Here is a 25,796-nt window from a genome sequence, read left to right on the forward strand (position 1 = left end):
GGGAGTTTACCATTCTTCTGTTTCTGCGGACCGCTCAGCGTTCCTGGTTGTTGTTCTGATGACCTTGGATCCTGCAAGGAAGGATTTGGGCTGCTTCCATCCCGTGTGGGAGATTCAAATGGGAGTGGATGACCTCAGAGTTCTCGGCCTCCGAAGGCACTCCAGTTCCCTGTAGTCTCCTTGGCAGTTGGGATGTAGTCCTTGGTGCCCGTACTGATGGTCCTTGGTGAGGATCTGGAAGTCTCCAGGGTTGGGATACAAGCCTCCTTTTGTCCACCTGCTCCACTCTGGGGTCCCCCTCCCTGGAGAGCTCTCGTTTTTGTAACTTGTTAAAGTATTTCCATGTACAAGGTTGTATCAAAATGTGACTTATTTACACAGATGCCTATAAGGAACAAGTAGCAACTACAGATGTGGATCATGTTGAAACTGAGTTAAAGGATGGACAGAAGCCTTTGTTTGTGAAAGGAACCAAGCAAGGCTAATCTGTGTCTGATGCTTGACTTGTCAGAAAAAGGGCCCAGCAAAGCCAAGCAGGTTGATGTTTCAAACAAAACAAAAACCGGGAAAAAAAAAGAAAGAAAGAAACACCTGAACCCCCTGACCCGCTTGAAACTGTAGGATTGCTTAGTTTTCCAAGGTTGTATAAATCCACCCACTCTTCCTCCTCTATGGTATTCTTGAAAACGTCACTTCAGGTCACAGGGGATGCCTGTTTGGGTTGAGTGGTCTGTGTGCCCCTGCTCTCCTGTACAATGTTGAAGGAGGACATTGTCTGCACATCTGTGAGATCACCAGCTCAGGATAAACTGGCGCTCCTACCTTACAGGTCCTGGCTCTTGGGAGAAGAGAAATAAGTTGTGCATCTTAAGGAAATAACATTCTTTAAGTCTCTGAAGGAGTCTCAAATTCAGAATTGAGTTTGCTCAATTTATCTTTTTATAGTTTATTTTACTTAGTTGACTCATACTGTATATAGTTGTTTGTTTTTTATTTGGAAATAGTTATTTCTTTGTGATTTCTGGAAAGGTGAGAAACTGTCCTTTAGTAACAACACAGTCAACAATGGAACCTTTGTCAGAATATTTAGGGGGAGGAGCAGACATTGTAACTCAGTGGGTTAGCTGATTGCTTAGGACACCCAACCCCATACTTGAGAGCCTGTGGCCCAATGCCACTTTCACTTCTGTGCATTGTCCTACTGTCATGCTTGGGAGGAAGCAAATGGTGGTCCAAGTTCTTGGTTTTTGGCTTTGACCTGGCTTAGTCCCATCTGTAGCAGGCAGTAGGAGAGTGACCCAGGGGTAGATGATCTCTTTTCCTCTCCTCCTTTCTGTGTGTCACATTGCCTATCAGGTAAACACATGAAATTTTAAAAAGTAGAATAATTTCTACAAAAATAGTGTTTAGTTGTTGAGAGATTAGTTTAAAATATGAAATAATTCTCAATGCATCTGATATACTTCAAGAGAATATCTTCCTATCCAGCTCCCTGCAGAACATCTGGGACATAAACTGGAACCCACATAGGATACTGGCACTTGCAAGTGGAGGATTAGCTAATAAACCATCATTCTGGACCCTTCCTTACAGTTTTAGTTCCTCAAATGGGTTGTCATTTATCCAATTTATCATTATATAGTCTTCTGTAGTTTATTTATCTAAACAGAAAATTGACAGAGTGATATATAGGGGGAAATGACTGATGAAATTTTTTGTTCTGAGATATGATAAGCAACTATTTCTTGAAGGGTTGTTAGTTAATTTTCATCCCCCAAGGGTCTAATTACCTTAGCATATTTTGAAACTCTATTTAATAGTAGAACAAATAACTTGAGTTAGAGTTGGCTTTGAACATTTTCACATAAATATTTACTTGATATTTTGATATTTGAAAGGTAGTTATGGAGAGGGAATGAGAGACAGAGAGAGATTTTCCATCTGTTGTTTCACTCCGTCAATGGCCAGAGTCAAGGCTGGGTCAACTAAAGGTTTCATCTGGATCTTCCACATGGGTTGCAGGGTCCAAATCCACTGGAGACATTTTCAGGAATGGAGCAGTGCTGTGGGATGCCAGCATTGCAGCTTTACCCACTATGCCACAGTGTCAACCCCTGCCGTGTAACTTATTTAATGAGGAGATTAAGGTGCAGTTTGTTTTTTCCTTGCACAATTTAAGTTGCAGTGCCAAATTGTCTGTTTCCTTTGGTACTTAATTTTGTGTGGTTCTTCCCTCTGTTTTCATTCAAAGAACTTTCTTTAACTACCTACAATGTATGGTTTCAAAGGCTGAACTTTGAAATATTTAGAGCCTTTCTCACTTTATTTGGGCCTTTTATTAGTTCTGATTAGCTGAAGTTCATGTGTGTGTGTGTTGGAGAATGTTAATTAAGCAATTTGGGCAGAAATTTTTATGCCAGAGTAATTATTTAAATAAACGTTATCATGAAATAAGTTTTCCTAAGGAATGATTCTATGATCAAATATGTAATAACTCACCTTTTTTATATATTGTACAGCAATGATTTAAGTAAACATCTGGAATGTTTTCCAATGATTTTGTAATCAAATATGTAATAAATCATTTTTTCTTAGATTGAAAACACCAAATCCCTCTCACTTTCCAGCCTTAGACAAAGAATAAACCAAAATAAAAATTCCCTATAAATTTTATGGATGCATTAAAATAAAAAATATGTGCAGAAAGTTTCTTGATTGGCAGATTTTAAAAGCACAGTTATTCTAGAATCAAGAATAGAACATTCACTATCTCTTCTTAGTTCCACTTTTGGTGTCTCTGGATTTGGGTTTGACTGGGCTACACAGGTAAACTGGCTCCTTGCCTGCCCACGGCTACTTTTCATAGTGCTGGGAATTTCTAGCTCTGAAGAGTCAATAAGCAAAATGACTTGTAGTTGTTTTTTACAATATTAGTCTGTTCAAAAGGATTAGCCAAAGAAACATTAAAAAATGCAATTGTCCACATCTGACATGTTATGGATGTTGTGACAAGTCTAATTCTTCTGCAAACTGCATGAAAATTTAATGTTTACTATTAAAATGTAGCTTTTGGAAGACATTATTTAGGAAGCTTGCATAATTGTATGAGTGATAGAACTCTTCACTAGTGTGATTTAGTAAAACAGTATAGTATAATGAGTCTGGAACAATATTTACTCAAGTATGACCTGTGAACAGAAACATGTACATGTGTTCATACATATTCACACATAAGAATATTAAATACTAGATGTTTAAGGTATAACAACTTGCTTATTAAAATGGCAAATGGCTGTGTCCAGAGATGTAGAATTTGAAATACTTGAGCAGGAACTTCACTGTTTCCATTTTTACCTGTTCAGCTGAACCTTACAATGTTTGAAATATAGATGAATGAATAGCTAGAAATACTCTAATTAATTACTCTCTGGTCTTCATGTAAATGACAAAACCAAAATTCTACCACAGCTTTGCATGTCAGTATTACCTCTGGGCTTCTTCAGAAGTTCACTGATACCACCAATGTGTTTTTATTTTCTAATTATTAATTTTATTTTTATTTAAAACTTTATTTAAGCATGGGGCTCAGTGGGGGGGGCAGGGGCATAGACAGAGAAGCATCTACATCTACTGAGTCACTCCTTATATGCCTACAATAGCCAAGACTGGGCCAGGCCATGGCCAGGAACCTAAAACCCAGTCTGGTTATCTTACATGCCTGAATCCCAAGTACTTGAGCCATCACTGTGGAACCCCAAGATGCACATTCACAAGAAACAGGATTCAAAGATGAGTAGCTGAGTTATGAGCAAGGCAGTCTGTTAGGGGTTGTTGCCTCCCAAGTAACTTCTTACCAGTTGTGCCCTAATGCCTGTCCCAGCTGTGTGGCTCTTGCCAGCAGGGTACTTCTCCTTTCCTCTCTGATTTTCTACTGCCTCTACATTTTAACAGCTGTCAGTGATTTTTCACTTGACACTTCCAGGCATTTACATTGTTTATTTTCTCACTTACTGTAGTTCAGCGTTTACAACAACCCTAGAGAAAAGTATTAGTTTTATGCTAATTTTTCAGATTATATGACCGAAGGTTAGACAGGCTGTGGGATCACGGCCAAACAGTGGGGAAGTGGCGAAAGGAGACTTGAAGCTGAGGTCTTTGTAGTTAGTGAGCCAGCTGCAGCTATGCAAAACCTACCACCAGACTTTCTGGTTAAAGTATGGAGAGCTTTGATTGCTAAAACCTTAGCACAGCTAACAGTGAGAAGAGATGGGCTGGCATTTTTATTTGCTTATCCCCTGTAAGTTTTAAAATGTAATTTTAGTATCAAAGAGAGGATATTAAAACTCAAGGGAATTTAATGAATACTTTTTCATGGACTAAAATAATATGAATGGGCATATAAAATAAAGATAGATATGATACGGCTTTTGTCAATAAAAAACATTAAAAAGTTAAATGGTACCCATGCTAATGAGAACAATAGTACATTGTAGCAGCATTGACTTTAAAAAAAAAAATGAAAGAAACTCAAAAATCAGAAAACCAACATCATAACTCTTAGTGAATTCTTTCCTTGATCTTGACATAAAAGTAGTGGTGACTTTTATTTTTCTACAATTTCATTTAGAATTGGATTTGAAGCAAACTCATAATGAAAAAAAATTTAAGAACTAAGTCTTAGAGATCTCAAAACTTAATTCAGAACTTTTAAATCATTCAAATGATTCATGTATCTGTCAGTATCAGAAATCTGAATTACCATGTTATTTCTTCCAAATTTATATTTCAGTAATTCTTTGTACTTCTACAGGCTGTAATAAAAAGAATTAAGGATTTAATGTTCCAAATGGAAATATTTGCAAATTAATACATTTATTGAAATTGCTAAAATCTGTATGCAAATGTAAAAACTATTTTCATTTTACCAGGCAAACTATATTCTGATCCTTGTTGTTGCTTCAGTTAACTCTGCTTTTGTTTTCTTCCTGATTTTTAAGCAAGGGATTGAATCAGGTGATCTGTAACTGATGCTTTCTGTTTCTTGATATTTTGATTCTGGCAATAATGAGGCACTCATTGTGACAACCATGCAGTTAGCTTTAATACTATTTAGGAGGATGCCAAGCACTTAGTTATTCTATAAATTGTGCTAGGAATGTGGAAAGTTAAACATATATGGCAAGATAACAGTGGAAAAAGCATAGTGAATCTCACCTTTGAAAAAATATTCATTTATTTTTATTGGAAAGGCAGATCCACAGAGAAAAGAGAGACAGCGAGAAAGATCTTTCATCTGTTGGTTTTGTCCCCAAAGGGCCCCAACCATCAAAGCTGAGTCAATCCAAAGCCATAAGCCAGGAGCCTCCTCCAGGTCTCCCTCATGGGTACAGGCTTTCAAGGCTTTAGGCCGTCCTGAACTGCCTTCCAAGGCCACAAGCATGGAACTAAATTGGAAGTGAAGCAGCAGGGACATAAATCGGCACCCACATGGGATGCTGGTACTTCGGAATGGAAGATTAGCTAATTGATCCTTTGCATGGGGCCCAGAACATCATCCTTTTGTAGGTCCACTTTAGCATACCTTGTGGAATATGTGTCCCTTGATTTCCTGTTGAATTATTTCTAGAATAGAGACATATATTTAAATATCTGATTCTTTATTACATTTTTAGGTGATATCATGTTCCCATCTGTAAACTACTCTCTAACATCTGGTGACCTGTCACTTTCCTCAGAGTCTACTATCACCCTTAAATCTTTATTCATAAACAAAAGGGAGTATTACAAATTATGGGAAGTAAAACATCACTCAGTACACACCATGTTTATATAGATTTGAGGCTCATTTGAGAAATGATAAAATAGATAAAAAATTTGGATCTTACTCATCTCATATTTTCTTGCCAGGCTTTAATTCCCTGTTTATTGGATTTGTAGGCTACTGTGTGAGGTGCAAAGCTGAACAAGAAATTTCGCATATGATGAATTTTATCTGGAGAAAAATTAAGTGGCACTGTGAGAACCTAAACAAGGAGTTCATTCATCTAGTTTAGGGGGATGAATTAGTAGGAAATAAAAGTTCTTTGATACCGAGCAATTTGACAGATACCTGAAAGGCAAACAGATAGTAAGCCAGGCAAGGTTTTTGGGAAAATGTTTTAGGCAGAGGAAATAGTGTATTTGAAGTTCATAGGGCAAGAGAAGAGTATGCCTGTGGAAATTAAAAGAAGGGTGGTGCAGTTATAGGACAAGTCCAAGAATAATATAGAGCATGTAGTAAATTTGAACTTGAGTGGGTTTAAAAGTCTCTAGAAGAATGGTGGTTTTATTTAAGAACACTCAGGAGCTAAATAAGGGCTTTAGAAGGGTAGAGCAGACAGCAGGGGCTATAATTAGAGTTGTATTTTGTAAAGTAACTTGTTATTTTAAAATTTGTTAACACTCACAAAAATTTGCCAAATTAGTATGCAGAGTGTTTATGTAATCCCTCTCCCCTGCCCCAGTTTTCCCTGACATTGATATCATACATAATCATAAAATGGTATCAAAACAATAAGATGTATGTTGTTAATACGGCGCTATCCAGATACAGACTTTGTTCAGATTTGCAGTTGGTAGGAATTTAAGAAGTTTTCAGGAGATGAGAATGATTAGTGAGTCTTGACGATCAGTAATGGGCTGTGTGAGCACAAGGCCTCTGGAATTGTCCTCATCAAATGGGGAAGTAAGGGATAATGCTCCTATTGAGCGTGAGAGTCTAAGAGGAAAACTTGGGCTGCTGAGGAATGTGGATGGATTCTCTTGCCACCATGGTGAACTCTAGGCCAAAACCGTTCGATGTGCAGTTTTGGAAAGAATTCAGATTTAGATATTATTCGCATATGAATAGTAATTTAAGCAAGATGCTCTAAGGACACTGTTTGAAATGGAAAGCGAGGAAAGTAAGATTTAGATCCAATGAAACTGCAGATAATTAGATTGTTAGGGAGGAACTGACAGTAAGAAGAGTGAGAGGCAATAACAGGAGAAAGGGAGAAGAGGGACAGACCACCAGAAAAGGAGAGGATGACTGGGGAGGTGTGGAAAATTAACAAATTTATTTCATGTAAACCAATGAAATAGAGCATCTTAAAGCTTTGATTGAAAGGTTTCTCATAGTACCATTTTTTCCTTTTGAAATTTCATGTTTATAGCACAAAAGTCAACTTGATAAAATGTGATTTTTTTTATTTTTACAAAAATTTTTGTAAAATGCTGAAGTTTACGTCTTCCTGAATGTTATTTTATGCCTTGAAAATGTCGTATTTTATTCAGTGGTTTTTTTCTTAAGGTGAAGAAGAACATAAAAAACTGCTAGGTAAAGGAGTGATGAACCATCCATGAAAGTTTAAATTTAATAAAACTCAAAATACTTGAGAATGTGAAACTATAATTAAAATTTATTTCCTATGGTATAAATGCCATACCCAAAATAATTGAAATCAAGTTTTAGGGGGCTGCGTTCTTGATGTGTATAATTTTTAAATCTTCCCGATTGACTCTATTGTTCAGTGTGGTGGGAGACTCTTTGGAATATATAATTACAGTGATAGTCTCAGGAGTAATGAGAACATGCTAAATAGCAATTTGAGGAGAAGAAGTGACCCCAAAGCCAACTTTTTGATACCAGTGTAAAGAAGGGCATGCTAAATAAGTTTGCATGAAACAAAAGCAGCAACTAATACAGGATTAAGATAAGGAATGTGTAGTTAAATTAGAAAGCCATCATTACAAATCTAAAAGGGAACTGAAGGCTAGAGTTAGTGAGACAAGGTTTGATTTACAGGAGGTATATGCTGTGGCAAACCAAGTGACAAGTTCAGAATGACAGGCTGAAATGACATTGTCAAGACCATTTGATATTTGAAGGAGAGAGAAGGTCAGTTTAAGAAGACTGAACACATAATGCAGTTAAAGTCATGATACAAGGAAAGGTTGATGATGAAATGTCATGGGAAGAAACACCTGACTATTCTGGATGTGTAATTCTGGATGATAATCACTTGAAGGTTACCTTGAAAACTTTTAGCAGGGAGTGAGTGAGCACATGTGTGGTTCTATATGTAAAACAGAAGCTGATAGTTGTGGGTTTCAGAGAAAGGATATGAAAAATGTATGCTCAATGCAGTTTACGTGAGAAATGGAGCATCGGGCTTTATAATACTTAGGAAGAATTCCACATGGACATGAAATTGAATATGAATAAATATGTGGCTGCTCTTGCCATCATTTTCCAAATATTACATTATTCTTTAAAAAGTATTCACCTTTTACTTAACTGCATACTCCCCATCCATTGTGTTTTCAAAATAACTGAAGGTACTTAAAAAACTGTGTTTTAATGGCTAGGATAATCCACAAACATACAAAGTAAATAAATATTTTGGGAACTCTTAAGAGTCAAAGTGAAATGAGGTACTCATTTTATTAACTATGAGGAAAGGCTTTGCTTTACTGCAATGTAGAAATCCAAAATACCATATTTGGCACAGAAATCTTAATGATCCTCATGGTGCAGTCATTCTCTGAATAGTATAATTTACAATACAACTCTGGGCCTAGAAAATAAATGGAAGGGAGGGTAATGAAGCTTATACGATGTTGGATGACTCAACGTATGATTAATACTGAGTCACTTTCATATTCTGTTGCCAGCCTGTCTGCCTAACAGTTTCTTATCTACAGCAACCTAGTGTGAGAATTAAATCTATTAAACAAGTTTCCCGTATGGATTATCCTATCAGGTTGCTAACAAGTATATATTCCTCAACATTAAGGAATTTTTTCCCCCAGAAAGTTAGCAGTATATTTTTGATTTAGTTCAGACTGATTGCCATTTTGTTGTGATAAATGAAGAGATTTTTGAACATTAGAACGTGTAGACATGCAGGGATTTTTAAACACATATGACCCACTCTTACCAAACTTCACACACAATAAATTTTGCAGACTTTAGTGTGCATTCACTTAGAATGGTGTTGGTGTATACATACTATTTACACTACATATACATGTATGCTGTGTGCATACTATGCACACATATATATGTAATTCTAAAACTGACAGTAAAATCTTACTGGTTTGCTCTTTCTGAATAATTCTGTTTTCCAGCAAGTTTCAGTTGTATGATAGCCTTATGCGTAAAGTAATCTGAGGAATAAAGCCATAGGAAAAATATAAAGTGACTTTTTAAAATTTAGCCCGTGACAATGGAGAGCACGGCTTTGTGCTGCTCAATATTTAACTATACTAAATGATTTACTGATATCAAAGCTGTGGCCTAAAGATGCTAAAGTAACCGTATTGGGGCAGGATAAGATGCAGCAGATCTGCCACCTGGTACACAAACATCCTGTTTGGGAGTACCTGGTTTGACTCACAGTCCCACTCCTTGTCTGGCTCCCTGTTCATATACACCCCGGAAGATAGTAGGTTATAGTTCAACTAGAACGCTGCCATTCAGTGGAAGGCAGGGATGAATTTCCACGCTCCTCACTATAGCCTGGTCTAGCCCTGGCTAATTTGGACATTTGGGGGAGTAAACCATTGAATATAGGGTTTGTTTGTTTCTTTTTTTCTTTCTCTTTATCTCGTTCTCTCTTTCTTTTATTCTCTCTCTCTCTCTCTCTCTCTCTCTCTCTCTCTCTCACACACACACACACAGACACTCTCTTCTCATAAAATGAATACATATTTTGGTGTAAAATTATAACAATGTTTATAAGCACAGCTCTTTTAGCAATGAATAGGAAAAGATTGCCATTCCTTCCCATTGAAATACTTCCTCTGCACCTTCTCCCTGACGTGACCTGATTGTCTTTCCATAGCTGTTGTACTTTTCATTCAGTATTGTGAGATTCTCTTCCTCCCACCTAGGTATAGCAATTTGGAACCCAGGACTTCTCTAAGTCTAGCCTATGTTGGGAGACAGCACTGATGTCTGTTAAGATGCTCAAGCAGAAAAACCAAAATTATTCCACTTTTATCTTCCCCACTTTTATTGTACCAATAAGTCTTATAGCTTTCCCTCACAAAACATGCTTTTGCGTTATTCATACTTTCACCTCTCTCTGCTGTCACCATTGTAATACAGGCTCTCTGTTTGCCTTGCTGTAGGTATTGCAGCAGCATGCTGCCTGAACTTGCCTTCCCCTCTTCCGCTTGCAATTGCCCAGTTCATTCACTGAAATTCTAGTGATCTTTTAAAAACTTGAATCAGACAGTATCACTCACTGTCCTTGTTTCACCCTTTTAACAGCTCCCAGTTTCACTAAGGATTTCCACAATCTAAAAGGCCCTGTCTAAAATCAGGCCCTGCTTATGTCTCCAAATTCATCCCAGCTCTCTTTTCTCTTGATCAAAAGGCTCTATTTTACTGCTTCTTTCTCCATATTTGAACCTGCAATTATTCTGTTCCTTCCACATTGAATTCCTTTCCCTCATGGCTTCTATGGGTTAGCTCATCCTATCCTTAAATATCTGCCTGCATGTTGAATATTTAGACAGATTTTTATTTCAGATCCAAAGAAGGTATTCCCCATGAATTCTACACTCAGTGCTGTTTTTGTCACCATCCAAATACCTCCTGCATTCTAACATGTTTGCTGGATTCCTCTGTGTTTTCTTTCACCTGTTATGAGAGTGTTGCTCCCAGGCAGTTTAGAGGCCCTGTTCACTTCACTTCTGTTAACCCAATGCATAGTATGAACTCATAGACAAGGTGCTCAAGAAATACTGGGAGAGAAATGCATTTCAGCAATTGTTTGCTATGCATTTCTAATTTGAGGCCCTTGTTTTAAGACTAGTTGCTCCACCTCTGATCCAGCTCCCAACTAATATTCTTGAAAACTCAGGGGATAGTGGTCCAAGTCTCTGGTCCCCTGTACCCATGTGGGAGACCTCAAAGACCTCCAGGCTCCTTGCTTCAGGCCTACCCACCTCTGGCTATTGTCTCTCTCTCCTTTTCAAATAAATTTTTAAAAACTTTAAAAGGATTATACTTTTCAAAGGCAGGTGCTTGAATCCTGAGCACTCCTGTGGGAAATTTGGATTGAGTTCTGGCTCAGCATTGGCCATTGTGGACATTCAGGAGCAAACTAATGGATAGGACATCTCTGTGTCTCTGTCTCTCTGCCTTTCAAATTAAATAAACACATACATAAAATTCAAATTCTAATTTCCAGGCAAACTGAAATGTGCATTCTTAATATGCTTTGAAATATCATTAGTGAAGCTAAAATTAGTCCTATATAATAAGTTTTAAATTGTACTTTTGTGTATAGTTTTGTTCACCCAGATGTCTCAGAATTCCTAAAGCCATACTGACAATCATTGAATTTACCCTATTTTTATCAGTGCTCTAAGCTTTTCTGTTACACACATGAAATCAAGGAAATTGTTTTATTTCAGGGTTGTAGTCAGTAGACCTGAGTCCTACTTTAATCTCTGTTGTGAACTTGGCAGACTTGTAACCTCTTTATGCCTTTTTAAAAAAATCTGTTAATTAGGGGAAATAGTGGCATCTGTTCTACCTACTGCACAGGTTTGTGACAACAAAATGTTAATAGTGGAACTGTTTTGAAAGCATGAAATGCTCTCTACAGATAAGAGGTCATGCTACCCAAGCATAGCATCCCTTCCTTTGCTTAAGCGGCAATAAGTGAGCAAAGCATTTGCTTTTGGATTTTTTAATTGGGGTAATTTATTCAAATTGTCAAATACAATTTCATATTGTGGGTTGAGAAATCAAACAGTTTGGTAGACTGTGGGTTTAGAAGTCAAATAGTTTTCCCTTCCAATCTTGACTCTTCCTACAATTTGCTGGTTGTTATGGAATTAAGGAATTTACGTGTGTCTGAGTTCTACTTGTGACAAACCTAGAGGATCATAACAAGATGTAATTGAGGTAATTCTCCTTATTCCTCATGGAACATAGAATAACTATGTAATAAATATTAATGAGAGCAGTAGTATTGCTGTGATAATGACTGATGCCAATATTGAGGGATTTTTTTAAAAATTTTGACTAAGAAATTTGGAAACCACTGAGCTTTTACAATTGGGAATATGAATACTTGATTTAAATATTAGTTATTTTAAGGAATATGGGTCTGAAAAAATACACACCAAAAAAAGGAAAATATTTGTATTTTATAGTTCAGATGATTTAGCTGCCCAACAGAACAAAAATTTATTATTTTTCCAAAGAACATAACAGAATCTGGGGTTGTTAAATGTAAGCAGGATCTTTAATTAGTTCATGAAAAATGTGTAGCATAAAAAATATGCAAGAATTTCAAAATTTTTGTAGGAACATACTTATTTCAAAATACTGTTTTATTTTATATTTGAGAAGTGAGAAAGAGAGAGTGAACGTTTCCATCTTCTGGTTCACCCAACACTAAAACCGGGAGCTGGGGACAGTGCAAGCCTCACTGTGGTGACAAGGACACAATCACTTGAAGCTCTGGTGCCTCCCAGGATTTACTCATTAGCAGGAAGATGGAACAGAGCAAATGTTTTATGTGTTAGCCATATTTTTCCTTTCATAGCTTTTGTTCATGGGACAGTTTCCTCAATATGCTGTGGTTTAGTCCTGTGGAGGCAGAACATTTGTGTTAGAACTATAGAAAACATATGAGAAGGAAATTGGCTACTGAAAAAACTTTCAGTGCATATAATGAGCAAAAGATAAATAGCATTGATCACCTAGGAATTGTGTTATTATACTTTGACTTTCATGTTTTGTATTGAATGCTGATTAGAGGTATGCATATTACAAATTATTTTGATTTCTTCATGAGTGTTATTTCTGTTATAAAATTGGAAGAGCTGTAGCCAGTGTTGATTGCTGTAAGAAGTCCTGACATAACATGTTGTTTTGTAAGGTTAAGGAAACAAAGGTCTGCTTATTGGCAGTGCTCAGTGCTGGCTCCTTTATTTCATAAGAAGGTATGTGTTTCCTAGTATTCATTGTAGAATATTTTTAAAGTATTTTATTTGAAAGAGAGAGAGAGAGAGAGAGAGAGAGAGAGAGAGAGAAAGAGAAAGAGAAAGAGATCTTCCTTCCTCTGGTTCACTCTGCATTTGGCCACAATAGCTGGAGTTGAGCTGATCCAAAATTGGGAGCCAGTAGCTTCTTCCAGGTTTCCCATCCTGAGCAGGAAAGAATCAAAATAAAGGAAGATCTTTATATTTGCTTCTCATACTACTAACATCAGATTGCTTGATTCCTGCAAAAGGTTTAATTGTTACCTCTGGGTTGGGTAGATAGCTGTCTTTTGGTATTTGTTCAATGTGCTTTTCCTACCTAAATGTGCTTATAGTGCCACTCACCTAATCTTAAGTGCAGCACTATGGCCTGCTAACAGTGATTGTCTGAGATCATTTTTTCAGGGAAAGAAATGTGTTTCAAGAAGGGTTATGTGGAATCTCTGATTATAGTGTGCAATGTTGGAGCAAGTAGAGGTTAATGAGAGTCTTCCCACATTTCCCATCCCTCAATGTTTAAAGGACATAAATGAAAATTACATGAAAAGGCAAGGCTTTGACAAGACTTTCACTCCTTGAAAAGAATATTTGAGTTGCACTTCACAGAGGCACAACGTTCCTACCTTGCTATAAAGGCAGAGAGGGATGACACATAAGAGAAAAGAAACTATTATCCCATATGATGAGATAAATGATAAGACTTAGGTCCAATATTGATCAGTTTGTTTAATTATTACTAGAAAGCATGTATGAAAGCCTCCAGTTTATCTCCTTTTTGATAGGAGATTAAAGGAACTCCATCTAAAATTAAATGTGACAAGTAACAACATCCTAAAATCCCTTTTTTTCCACAAGCCCTTTCTTTCTCAACCTTGTGTTAGGTACTTGGAAAGTTTTAATAACTTTGAGGGATTGTGTTGGAGTTCATTGTTCCATTTTATCTGATGTCTTCATAAAAGAGGTAAATACAGATCTTTATGAGAAGATAGAGGGACTTTCCTCAATCATCTTTGGATGGAGCTAATTGTTTTTTGGAGGAGGGTTTGATTTCTAATCTGCTACATTTCTAGGACACGGATCTTTAATGGAGCACTACTAATATTTCTCAAAGGATTAGATTGTGCATGTAGGCTAAATAAGTTGTGATTCTTAATTCATTGCTTCAAGTGTTTTTTATGTTAACAATTTTGAATGTGCCAGATGATCTCACTTTCTGACCCAAATGAAAGATGCTTTTTAATAAAGAGGGAATACAAAGCAACTTGACTTATGCTAAAATTCTGAAGTTCAGTTAAGCTTTGGAGTTTGGAAAAGCAATTTCAAGAACAGTAAATCGTAGGAGTTAATATGATGATGACAGTGATGTTGTTGAAGTCAAGAGTGTGAAGGTACTTATGGGGAAAATCATGAAAATAGTAGATAGCAATAAGTTTTACATCTTGAAATGAAGACTCAAAATATCAACTCTTTCTTTTAAGACAAAGTTTTGCTATCTATAATTTGTTTTATAAAGTTCAACATATTAAAACTGCAGATAAAGAGCTCAAATTAATATTGAAATCTCATAACAACCACTTTAAAAGTAGACAGTATTCTGAAATTTTTTTTAAGTTTTGTTTTTGTTTTTATTGGAAAGTCAGATAATACAGAGAGGAGGAAAGACAGAGAGGAAAATCTTCCATCTGCTGTCTCACTCCCCAAGTGGCTACACCAGCCAGAACTGAGCTAATCTGAACCCAGGAGCTAGAAACTTCTTTCAGGTCTCCTGCATGGGTGCAGAGGCACAGGGGTTTGGGCTGTCCTTGACTGCTTTACCATACCACAAGCAGGAAGCTGGAGGCTAAGCAAGGATACTGGGACACGAACTGGTGCCCATATTGGATCCCAGCAGAGACAAGACAAGGACTTGAGCCAATAGGCTACCGTACTGGGACCTGAAATTCTTAATTACTGGCTGTCCAGCATCATCTCTTCAGTAACTGAGTATTCCTACCATTGTGCCAAACTCCACATAAACTATAAGAAAGAGAATCTTCTGAAAAGAGCAATATTTGGAGTAGGCAAAACAGGAAGGTGTTTGGGACAATCAGTGTGCTTGTTTAAAGGCTCACTACACTGCTTCTGATCCAGCTGCCTGATAATGTGCACACAAGGAGGCCACAGGTAATGGATCCTGAACTTGGCTTCCTGTCACGCATCTGAGAGACCTGGGTTGAGTTCTGGACCCCTGAATTCATCCTGGCCTAGTCTTGACTATTGTGGGCATTTGGGGAGTGAAGCAACAATTATTTTTTTTTTTTTGTGCATGTTGGTTTGTTGTGAAACAGGCGTTTTGGATATATTCTTAGGAGTGCTATTGCTGGATCATATGGTATGAAGATTTTGAGTTGTTTAAGTGTTCTCCAGACTGATTTCCATAAAGGCTGTACCAACTTGCAGCTCCACCAGCAGTGGAGTAGGGTTCCCTTTTCCCCACATCCTCGCCAACAAGTGTCGTCGATGTTCTTTTTTATGTGGGCCAATCTTACTGGTGTTAGGTGGTACCTTATCGATGTCTTAATTTGGATTTCCCTTATTGCCAGGGAACTGGAGCATTTTTTCATATGTTTGTTTGCCATTTGGGCTTGTTTCTTTGTGAAATGTTTGCCCATTTCCCATGAAGCAACAATTGAAAGCTTTTTATCTGTCTACCTTCAGGTAAAATAAAAATAAACAAATAAACTAAAAATATAATAATGAATATGCATTAGTGGTAGTTGTTGTTAACCAACATTAAGTTATCTAATTATTAATTAAATGGGCAAGGTGATTTATTTTAATATTTCCTTATAGCATAGTTATTTTTGTTATTGACATTTGTATAGATGATTTTTTAGCATACAAAACGTGCTCAATGTAGAACATTTTTTGTATTTATAAAGGAATAAAGAAAACATGTAATTCGGTGAGCAGATGTAAGCAATGTCAACATTTTATTAATTTACTTATGCTTTTGCTTCAAGTAATAATGGTGTGTCCTTTAGTCACCTCCTTCACTATTACTGCATCTGTTAGAGCTGTTGCCTCCTTTTTCACCCACACTTTACTCATAGTCACATTATGTCATCAGTATACACATACAAACATTTGCTAGCTTGGTAATTTTTAATGCCATTTTAAATCTGATAAAATATGGATTTGAAAAAGTTAAGACAAGCAGCTTAGAGTTTTGTGAATGACAAGGTTAGCTTAGAACTCAGAGGCAGTGTCAAAATAGTTTTTCCCATTTCATTACAAAATATTTTCTTACTATGAATAATAAGCCTGCATTCTCCCCTTTCATTTGCGAGAAGTTTGAGAATCTTACCCATGAGATTAATAGTATTCATAAACATTTTTATAATTGCAACATAACAATTTATCCTAGGAATATGCTTCATAATATTTGTTTTTCAGTTGTTTTATACGGACGTACACATTTGTATTTCAAATGAGCATGTATCACTTATAACTAAATCAGTGTAAGGCATAATATGTGAAGGGTAGGGCAGCCAAACTGAGATTGAGATAGATTACAAAGTCCCAGAAATGAACATGGAAAGCCAGCTCTTTAGTGCCTCTTTTTATTATTTTCTGAAACCCACTTGCTAAGAAAATGTGTCTAAAAGATAGCTTCTGTTCATGTTTTTTTAAAAAATTAATACTTGTAGTTATAAAATCTCTAATGTATTGTTGTTGGTGCCTTTGTTTCTACAAGCCCAGTTTCCAAATTCTATCATAACTCTGTCTTCTTCCTCATAAAGTACCTCTTAATATTCCCTCCGTTTTGATTTTGCATCCTTATGAAATCATTTAGAACTATTTAAATGTATCACAGCATTGTAGCTATAGGCAAAGGCGGAAAATGTAGTATCATATTAAAAGGTATGTATTTCATTGTTGTTTTGTGAAGTTTTTAGCACAATAAATACAATTAGCACCATCTTTTAAGTTGTGCAAAATTGTCTTCATCATGGCTGAATCACAATTACAGAATTTGTAAATATCTTTCCTCCTAACTGTTTGCATTAAACCCGTATCTAAATCGTGTTGAATGTTGCATTTGAGCAGAGCGTTATCTGCGAAGTTACCTCAACTTAAACTACTTCAGGAAGAAAATATTCTATAAAAAAGCTTGAGTTGTGGCGAAAGAACTATCCCATTTCTACCGGTTGTTCCATTAGCTAATTAAGGATCTCGTTTCTAACAAATTTCATCCAGAATGTTAACACTCACTGTATACCTGGCATCAGAGTAGACACTAAGCATGCAGAAGTAGGCAACCAATTAAAGACAATTCCTATTCTCGCAAAGCATACACTCTAGTGAGAAAAGAACACACGGAAATAAGTAAGCAAGCTGTATTTTTAAAAATATAATTGCTTACGTTGCAATACATGACTGATTTTTTAGCAGAATAGTATTCATTCCATAAGATCCTTTTGTATTTTGTTCACACTTTTTCTTCAACTAATTTACAGGCTTCATTTTTTTTAATGTTATCCACTAGTTTTCCTAAAACCCTGTGGATATTAGAAGTGTAAAACAAAATGCAATCATATGGTTTATTTTGTTTGTTGACAACTAGTTTACTAAATAATGCTTCACTTAAAGGAAAATTCTTTGATGCCTATTCCACTGCCATAGAACTGCTTTGTCCTCTGGTATTTCAGACAATTTTGAATTTACAATAAGAAAATGCTTTTGTAGTGTGCCAGAGTATTGTGTAGCTCTGCTAGACCTTACTTATTATGAAAACACGTGTTCTGTGTGCCAGTAATGTCTCCTTCTCTTGCCATAGGTCCAAGGATCTTATAAAGGAAGCTATCCTTGACAATGACTTTATGAAAAACTTGGAGCTGTCACAGATCCAGGAGATTGTGGATTGTATGTATCCAGTGGAGTATGGCAAGGACAGCTGCATCATCAAGGAAGGAGATGTGGGGTCACTGGTGTATGTCATGGAAGGTATGGTTTGTAACCCTGATCCTCTCACATTCAAATATTCCTTATTTCCATCTTATCAGCCTACACAAAGATGGTAATGCATTATGTGATGCAATTTCATTTTTCTTCATCTTGTTTGGAAACAGTCTGAAAAGAGATGAAGCACTACTTAGATAGAATGTTTGACTAATTATATGAATGATACTATTATATGTTTAGTATATTAATATGAGAATCCAATATTTTTAGACATGGGAAAGATGATAATATAAAGACAGAAATGCTACTTACTATGCTGAATAAAACCATGTTCTGACAGGTCACTGAGCAAACTCAAAAATTTCAGTGAGAGTTCATGAACATGGTTAGTGTTTTTTGATCAGAAAATCAATGTCTTTAACTTCTGACTTTAAATATATGATGAGCTGTTCTTCTGTGACAATATGTAAAGAAATCTGATATCACTTGTGTATAGTAGAGGCATATAAAAAAGATGGGTGGGCATATGAGTTACCTAATTAATAAGAGAGGTAGCTTGTTTCATAAAACTTGCACAAGCTGAGATAAAAGCTTTGGTGGAAAAAACTGAGAAATGAATTGCATAGGTAGGTTTTATGTCTGTCAGTTTTCATGGTGCCAATTTACAACTTGAAATTTATAGGAGTTTTGTGTGTGTGTGAGTGAGAGACAAAGAGAGAGAGAGAAAGAGTGAGAGAGAGGGCAAGAGAGAGAGAGAGAAAGGATGAAGAAAAAAGAAGTTTCACATGATGACTAAGCCAGCTAAGAAGAAAGTTCAAACTTTGTGTACTATCAAAGAGTTGGCACATGAAAACTGAAGTTGATTTGTTACGTGATGGCTGATGTTTTTATCCATGTGCTCAAGACATTATTCTATAATTGAGAAGTTTATAGATCCTTAAGAGTGGGGGATGTATTTGAGCAAGTGTCTTAATTTTTGAGTTGCATGTACCTTTTTTTGAAAGCTAAGGTGCTGGTTTTTTTTTTTTTTTTTTGTCAGCAATTCTTAACTGGTAATGATTTTGTTTCCCAAGGTATATTTATCCGTTTCTTGTCATGTGTGGGGTAAAGATTGTGTAGTGAGGGATTTCCAGAACAAAGCAGAGATGCTGCTTAACAAGGTAGTTAATAGAACCAAGAACAAACTGGCCCACTGCATCATTAGTGCTGACCTTGCAAGTCTCTCTGCTTTGTGCCTTCTTTGCAGAAGTTAGAAATGAAGGTGAGATCGTTTGTGTGGATGTTTGATAAAGCAGCATGAAATTGTAAATGTTGTTTCTGCTAAACGCTTGCTAGTATACCATTATAAGGCCTATTATTTCTGCATTTTTCTTTTCCGTTTTAATTTTTCATGTAATCCTTTTGGGCATGTGATAGACACTCAGTTCTCAAGGAGTGGTTTTAGCATTTGTTTTCTTTATACTTTTCACTTCTAATGTTAGTATCATAAAGTTCTTCCCCAGGCCAAGAGGCTATAAATATTCAGTTAGGGCATTCATTTGGCAAAACCAAAACACAATAATGAAAGAACAAATAGTGTACATTTAGGAAGGAGTTTCAAAAAAAAGGAGATGAAATTATAGGGCAAAGTTGCATGGCAATAACCAGGAAAGATGAGAACTATAGGAGAAATAGTTTAACTACAGAATATAAAAATGATGCAACAAATTAAGAACTGGTAGTAATAAGAAACCATGTTTTAAATGTTTTTTTTTACATTTTAAATTTTATTAACATAAAAAGAACAGGTTTTTTACATAAGTTTCCTCACTTCCCTGCTTCCCCCAATAAGCTTCCCTTCATTCCTTTTCTATAGAAGTGTTTGCAGTGTCATATGTTTAGTCTATTCCATATTCATGGACTTCATTTTCCACTAATCATAATATTCAACTAGAAAAACACATTTCCTCTGGAGCATAAATATGGGTTACAATGAACAATCCTGTCCCTAAGTGACCATTTCATTCTTAAATTTTCTGTTTGTGCTCTGTATTAGCTGCCACATGTTAAAGAAAACATATAGAATTTATCTTTTTTGAGACTGGCTTACTGTGCTAAGCATGATGATTTCCAGTTGCATCCATTTTGTTGAAAAAAACAGGATTTTATTCTTTTTTATGACTGAATTGCATTGTCTTCATGTATATCAGGTATGCATACATATATGTATATATTTCATGTATGTATACATATATTTGTATGTATATCATATGTATATACATGCCACATTTTCCTTATCTAGTCATCTATTGATGGGCATCTGAGTTGATACCATATCCTAAATATTGGGCATTGAGCTACAGTAACATGAGTGTGTAAATGACTCTTTCATATGTTGATTTTATGTCTTTTGGGTAAGTTCTCAGGAGTAATTGGCTGGGCTATATGATATGTTTGTTTTTAGATCTATAATTAACCTCTGAGATTATGGTGTATCTGGGACTAAATATGCTTTACCTTACTAGAGTTTGTATTGGCAGTCATTTTTCTAAGAAGAATGCCATCATATAAATGAAGAATACTTTTATTTTAGCCTGTTTTTAAATTCTAATTATTGATTTTTTACTTGAAAAACAAACATGAAAATTCACTGATTTCATTCTTTCTTCATCTTGAATATTTCTTACAAATATAGATTTTGAGCAACTCTGAATATACTCCCAATAAATTTTGTTAATCATACCATCTTTGTTTGCTGGACTTATGTGCAAATTTTCTGGCTATTTTCAAAGGAGCTTGGAACTAACAGTAAATATGTAAACAATGCTTAACACTTAACTGTGTAATTTCTAAGTATTTTTCAAATACAAAATGTGCTGAAACCTCAGGTAATTCCGTAAGGTGGAAGCTGACATATTTACCCTCTTTCCGGCTGAGACTGAGACACACAAGGTTATGTATTTAGCACGGGTCTCCCAAGAGTTTAGATTTTGAATTTATAGCTGGTTTATTTAGAATTCATGTTCTTCACTGTTGGGCTATGTCACTGTATTACCCAGTACAATATGTATGTATGTACAGGGACAAAAAATTGTCTTCAGAAACTGGCTTACCTGACTGGAAACCAAGAGAGAGCTCTTGTTGCATGTCACGCTTGGAGTTGTTTACGGGACCAACTGCCTTCCGGGGAGAAGTCAATGTTTTGTCCATCTAGCCTGATTAAATGGGTCACACCCACGCTTTGGAGGGCAATCAGTTTTTCTCAGCATCTACTGATTTAAATATTAATCTCATTCAGGAAACATTTTTATAGAAACAAGCAGAATAATGTTTGATTATTTGATCTCATGCTGTTGCCATTGATGCACAAAGTTACCCATTAAAAGTCCACTTCTTGTCAATTGGATACTTCTACATTTCTTGTTAAATAAAACTTAATATTTAAATAAAAGCAATAAGAAGTTTTTAATCTTGCTTACCATAATGCAGTGATCCAGTGTATGACGAAAAATATGCTACCCGTTTCCATAGGACAAGATTCAAAATCTTTGGGTATAGTTTACTCATTTCATGGATATCTTATAACTTGTTGTGTCTTTGACAATACTATGATATAAAGTCAGTGTATCTTGGCAACATAAGGAAAATGACATACAGATAAAAATCAAAGGCATTTTTATATGTGCACAGATATGTATACACAGATATACATACAGGAAGGATCTTTTATTTTGAAAATAATTTTTATTTTAATTCCATGTATACATGAAGTTTTAGTTGCCTTCACATAGATACACACAGCACTATTATATTCACAGCACAACAAAGAAGAAATACTTGTGACCATCATTAATTCTTTAGGTAAAAAGGAAATATACTAAATTTTTCTCATTGCTTTAAGAAAAATTTTACGAATTATATTTATCTTGCTTTTATTGCTAAATTGACTAAAAAGTTTCCATCTTAATTACCTCTTAAGAAACCTGTTTTAATTACCCTTTTACAAACAAAGTGCCAAATAACATATTAATATTCATAGTCAAAGATTTTGCATGATAGTGATTGCCTAAAGCTAAAAGTCAGTGAATTGACCACATCTTAACAAATGCTGGTTTTCTGTTAAATAAGTCTGGCTAACTGAATGTAACTTCAGCAGATAGCGCACTTTTATCCTTATGTCAAAGCAATTTAAAATAAAAAGCTCCATCACCTAAGTTTTTCCAAGTTTTGAGAAAATTTTATTTTGCATATTGTTTTGTCAATACATTCAGTTGTCTTCACATTTAGATAGCAGTGTTCTTGAAAGAGATGGGCTCATGTTCCTGTGTGAACATTAATATTTATAGAGAGTATATCATAGCAACAATGGATAAAGATCTTTTGCAGACTTACTATGAAGATACTGAGCAAAGCACCCAGAAAGTTTCTTAGAAAACTAGCCTAGAAAATGAGTCCAATTTTTCATATTTCTTCTTACTGAAATGAAGTGGTCTTTGTGAAATGCTTGCCATGTGCTTTTAGTACTTTTTTTTAAGCCTGGGCAGTATCTCAAATGTTTTTGCATATCTAAATACCAAAGTTTCTCATGGCTTTAACAAAACACAATAGTCATTTGGATGAACTTGACTAATTAGATGACAAGGGGGAAGAATAATCTAAGGGTACTGAACATATATTATTATGAGTTTCTTGTTAGAAAATGAGCCATGTTGCTTTTGTATACTTAACAGCTGTTGAGTAGAGAAGTTTAAATTCAATTTTTGTTAGCATTCTTTAGAATTAGTTTCTTAAGACAGTAATGTAAGCAGATTAAGGTGTTTAAGATTCTACTTAAAATTTAATTATGTCCTGGTATATGATTGGCTCTTAAAGAGCACTTAATATAGTTCATTTAAATAAATACACATTATTCATAATTATGGTATAACAGCAACTTTACCTTCTCATTTTTGATCATTGAGACAAACTTTGGTCTACCCTCGTCCAAAGTAAGACAAAATCTTTAGTGATTTAGAATCAGTGATCCATTTGTAATTTAAAAATCTAATCTTACACTCTAACATTGAGATGTTATATTTTATATCCAGTAAAATGATTGTTTTATTTAAATATACTGGTTTTGGTTATTTCTTATGAATTTTTAATAAAGAGGCAGACAGGTGATATTTTACTTTTTGAAATTGTGGATGTCTGTTTAGTGCTGTAGTTATTCTATGCTGGAGAGGTTTTTTTTTTTTTTTTTAACAGAGCAAAGCTTTTTTTAATGGTTTGTTGGCAGTAATTTCTTTTAACCACTCACCTTCAAGATACTGTTGTGCTTTTTTTTTCAATATCTAGGTACCTACCAAATTTTGTATCCTCTTAATAACCTTAAGAGATATCCTTTCTGTTAACTACATGTTAATCTATATTCTGCATACATGTTGTCTGGATGCGGAAATGGATGCCTATGGAAGTTGAATAATTAGACCAGGATCAGCTCGCGGAGTTAGAAAGCTGAGATGCAGGTTTAGCTGTGGAGTTGTTCCACCTAAGTTCAGTGCAATGATAAGTTTGAAATACAGAGTGAAAATACTGCAGTTACATCTTCTAGTTTGGGGAGCCCAAAAAAGATGAACAACATTAAATTACAGGATAAAAAAGATATTTATCATTTGAATGGAAAATAAAACTTCAACAATAATAGTTCAAAAAGTAAACAGTCTATGTTTCTTATAACTACTTCTTTGGCCTCATACCTTTTGAGTAATGAACTGCTTCCTGACCTCTTACAGATCACACAACTATTCTCATAATAGATCCCTTTTTCTTATTAAAATTGGTTGTGATTTGGCTTCACCCAAGGCCAACCTTGTTGTCCTTGTTACTTAGGATTAAACTCCACCATGGATCTCAGAAGCCCAAAAGATTCATGGCCTAAAGATACATAACTGTTTATAGTTTGGTTATATTCAAATATGTAAGTGATTGAATTCAGTAGCATTGATTTCATTTATCTCACATTGAAAAATGATTTTTAAAGAGGGAACAGTTTTTCAGCTTACCCTCCTATTTCTGTCTTAATGAGGACTTTTACATACTGAGTCTTAGTGGCGTGATTATTTACATTCAATTCTTAGGGAATAGTTTCATGTTTAGGTTCTGTTGTTATTGAACCGAGATGTTACCTTTGCCTTCCTCTTTTACAGTGAGTTAGTTGATCCATAGTCTCTTTGTTATGGTGTTGTTCTATATTATTGTATTATTCTGTGTGAACCCTAATCATGCTGACCATCACTGGCAGGGAGCTTCAATAGTCTTGTTTTAAGTTCCTCTGAAACATTTTTACTGGCTTTCTATAATTAATTAAATGATGTAGTGATTGCTGACATTCAAAGAGGGATTTTTTTTAAATAAAATTGAATGTTGATTATGAGCCTCATTCTTTCTGTTGACATTCAAAGCACTACCTGAGAGTATCAGAAAATTGAATGCATTTTCATATGAATTAGATCTCAGTAAAGTTAATTTGAGAAACAGGCCATTATGTTCTTCAAAATCAGGTTCTGCCATTTAGCCTTGTGAGTTTTTCATGTTAATCGAAAAGCCTTATTCAGCACAGTTATAATACTAATACACGTGATGTTACTTTTTTTACTGTTATCTTACTGGACTGTTTTTATACTGTTATCCTAAAGAGCAAACTTTATTTATTAATCATAATAAAGACAAAATATTGTTAAAAGGTTGTCATAAGGAGACTCTTGAAATACTAAATATGAATATTAAAACAGATTTCAGTTTAAGGCAATGGTAAAAGACAAGAAAATTGAGATGTATTGGGGACATTTGGGTTTTCATGTTCATTTCAGGGTAGCAAGCTTCAAAGAGCATTTAATATTCCTAAGCAGGTTTGGGAAGCATAAACATGTATTTAAAGGGTTTGACAGTATTTCAGATGTAGGTGGAAAGTTAGGAGAAAAGGATGAATATGTTGTCAATGCTAAAAACACTAGCTCATGAAAAAACATTCTATGTGAATCAAGATGCCCGCAGAAACAGTGAAAGTTTTAGCAGAAGTTTAACTGGACTTGTTTGAGACTCAGTATTCTTCTAATAGGATTGTTCCAAAAGCAAAGTAGGCAGTTTCAGCGACAAGAGCCATGTGTCAAGATGCAACCCATACTTAGCACCTGCATCCAGACATTTTCTGTATGTGGGGAAGGGATTCCCCATGGCTGAACCACAACACATCTTACCTCCTTTCAAAAACTCCAAAATTTTGTGTCTACACATCTTTAAGCTATATCTTCTTTAGATTCTAAGAACCAGGCTTTCAAAAGGTTACCTCGTGGAAACCTTCCCTCATATGTAATGCATTCATATTTCATTTTTTGAATTTTTGAGTGTTCTTTGCATTGGTAAGCATACCAGTTGATTTTGGTTCACTGTTGTGTTCTATTATATACACATGTATGTACACACACGTTATGTTACATGTATTTGTTTTATCCTTTCATTATTGATGGTATTTGGGTTGTTCCTCATTATTTTGTTCTCTGAATGATGCTTGTCTATCCTGGAAAGTATATTTCATAAATATTCCAGTGTGCCTGTCATGGGTCAGGTGGACTGTAAATCTTAAAATTTGTTTTATAATATGAACTTTTTTTCCAGAGTGTTTTTACCTAATAGGGTCTGATTATAATTGATCACTGAGTTTTCTGTTCCATTGCAGACAGTAATTTATATTGACAAACATTCAAATCTTATCAATCTGGTGGATGCTGAGATATCATCTTACAATTTAACTGTGTGTCCCTTGATTACTAATTAGATTGAACATCTTTTCTCTTATTTGTGGC

At 35.3% G+C, this 25,796-nt stretch overlaps 1 protein-coding gene across 2 annotated transcripts in view; it reads left to right on the forward strand.

Annotated features, from left to right (window-relative positions):
• Positions 1–25,796, forward strand: part of PRKG1 (protein kinase cGMP-dependent 1) — a 1,092,100-nt gene that overhangs the window by 127,355 nt on the left and 938,949 nt on the right. For both annotated transcript variants that reach the window (XM_040975781.1, XM_040975780.1), the window contains exon 2: positions 17,849–18,015. In XM_040975781.1, coding sequence (XP_040831715.1) covers positions 17,849–18,015 — 167 coding nt within the window. The remainder of the gene's footprint in view (positions 1–17,848; positions 18,016–25,796) is intronic.

Source organism: Ochotona curzoniae, unplaced genomic scaffold (genome assembly GCF_017591425.1).
Source record: "Ochotona curzoniae isolate NIBS_2020 unplaced genomic scaffold, NIBS_Ocur_1.0 contig_2692, whole genome shotgun sequence".
In the NCBI taxonomy this organism is placed as follows: domain Eukaryota; kingdom Metazoa; phylum Chordata; class Mammalia; order Lagomorpha; family Ochotonidae; genus Ochotona; species Ochotona curzoniae.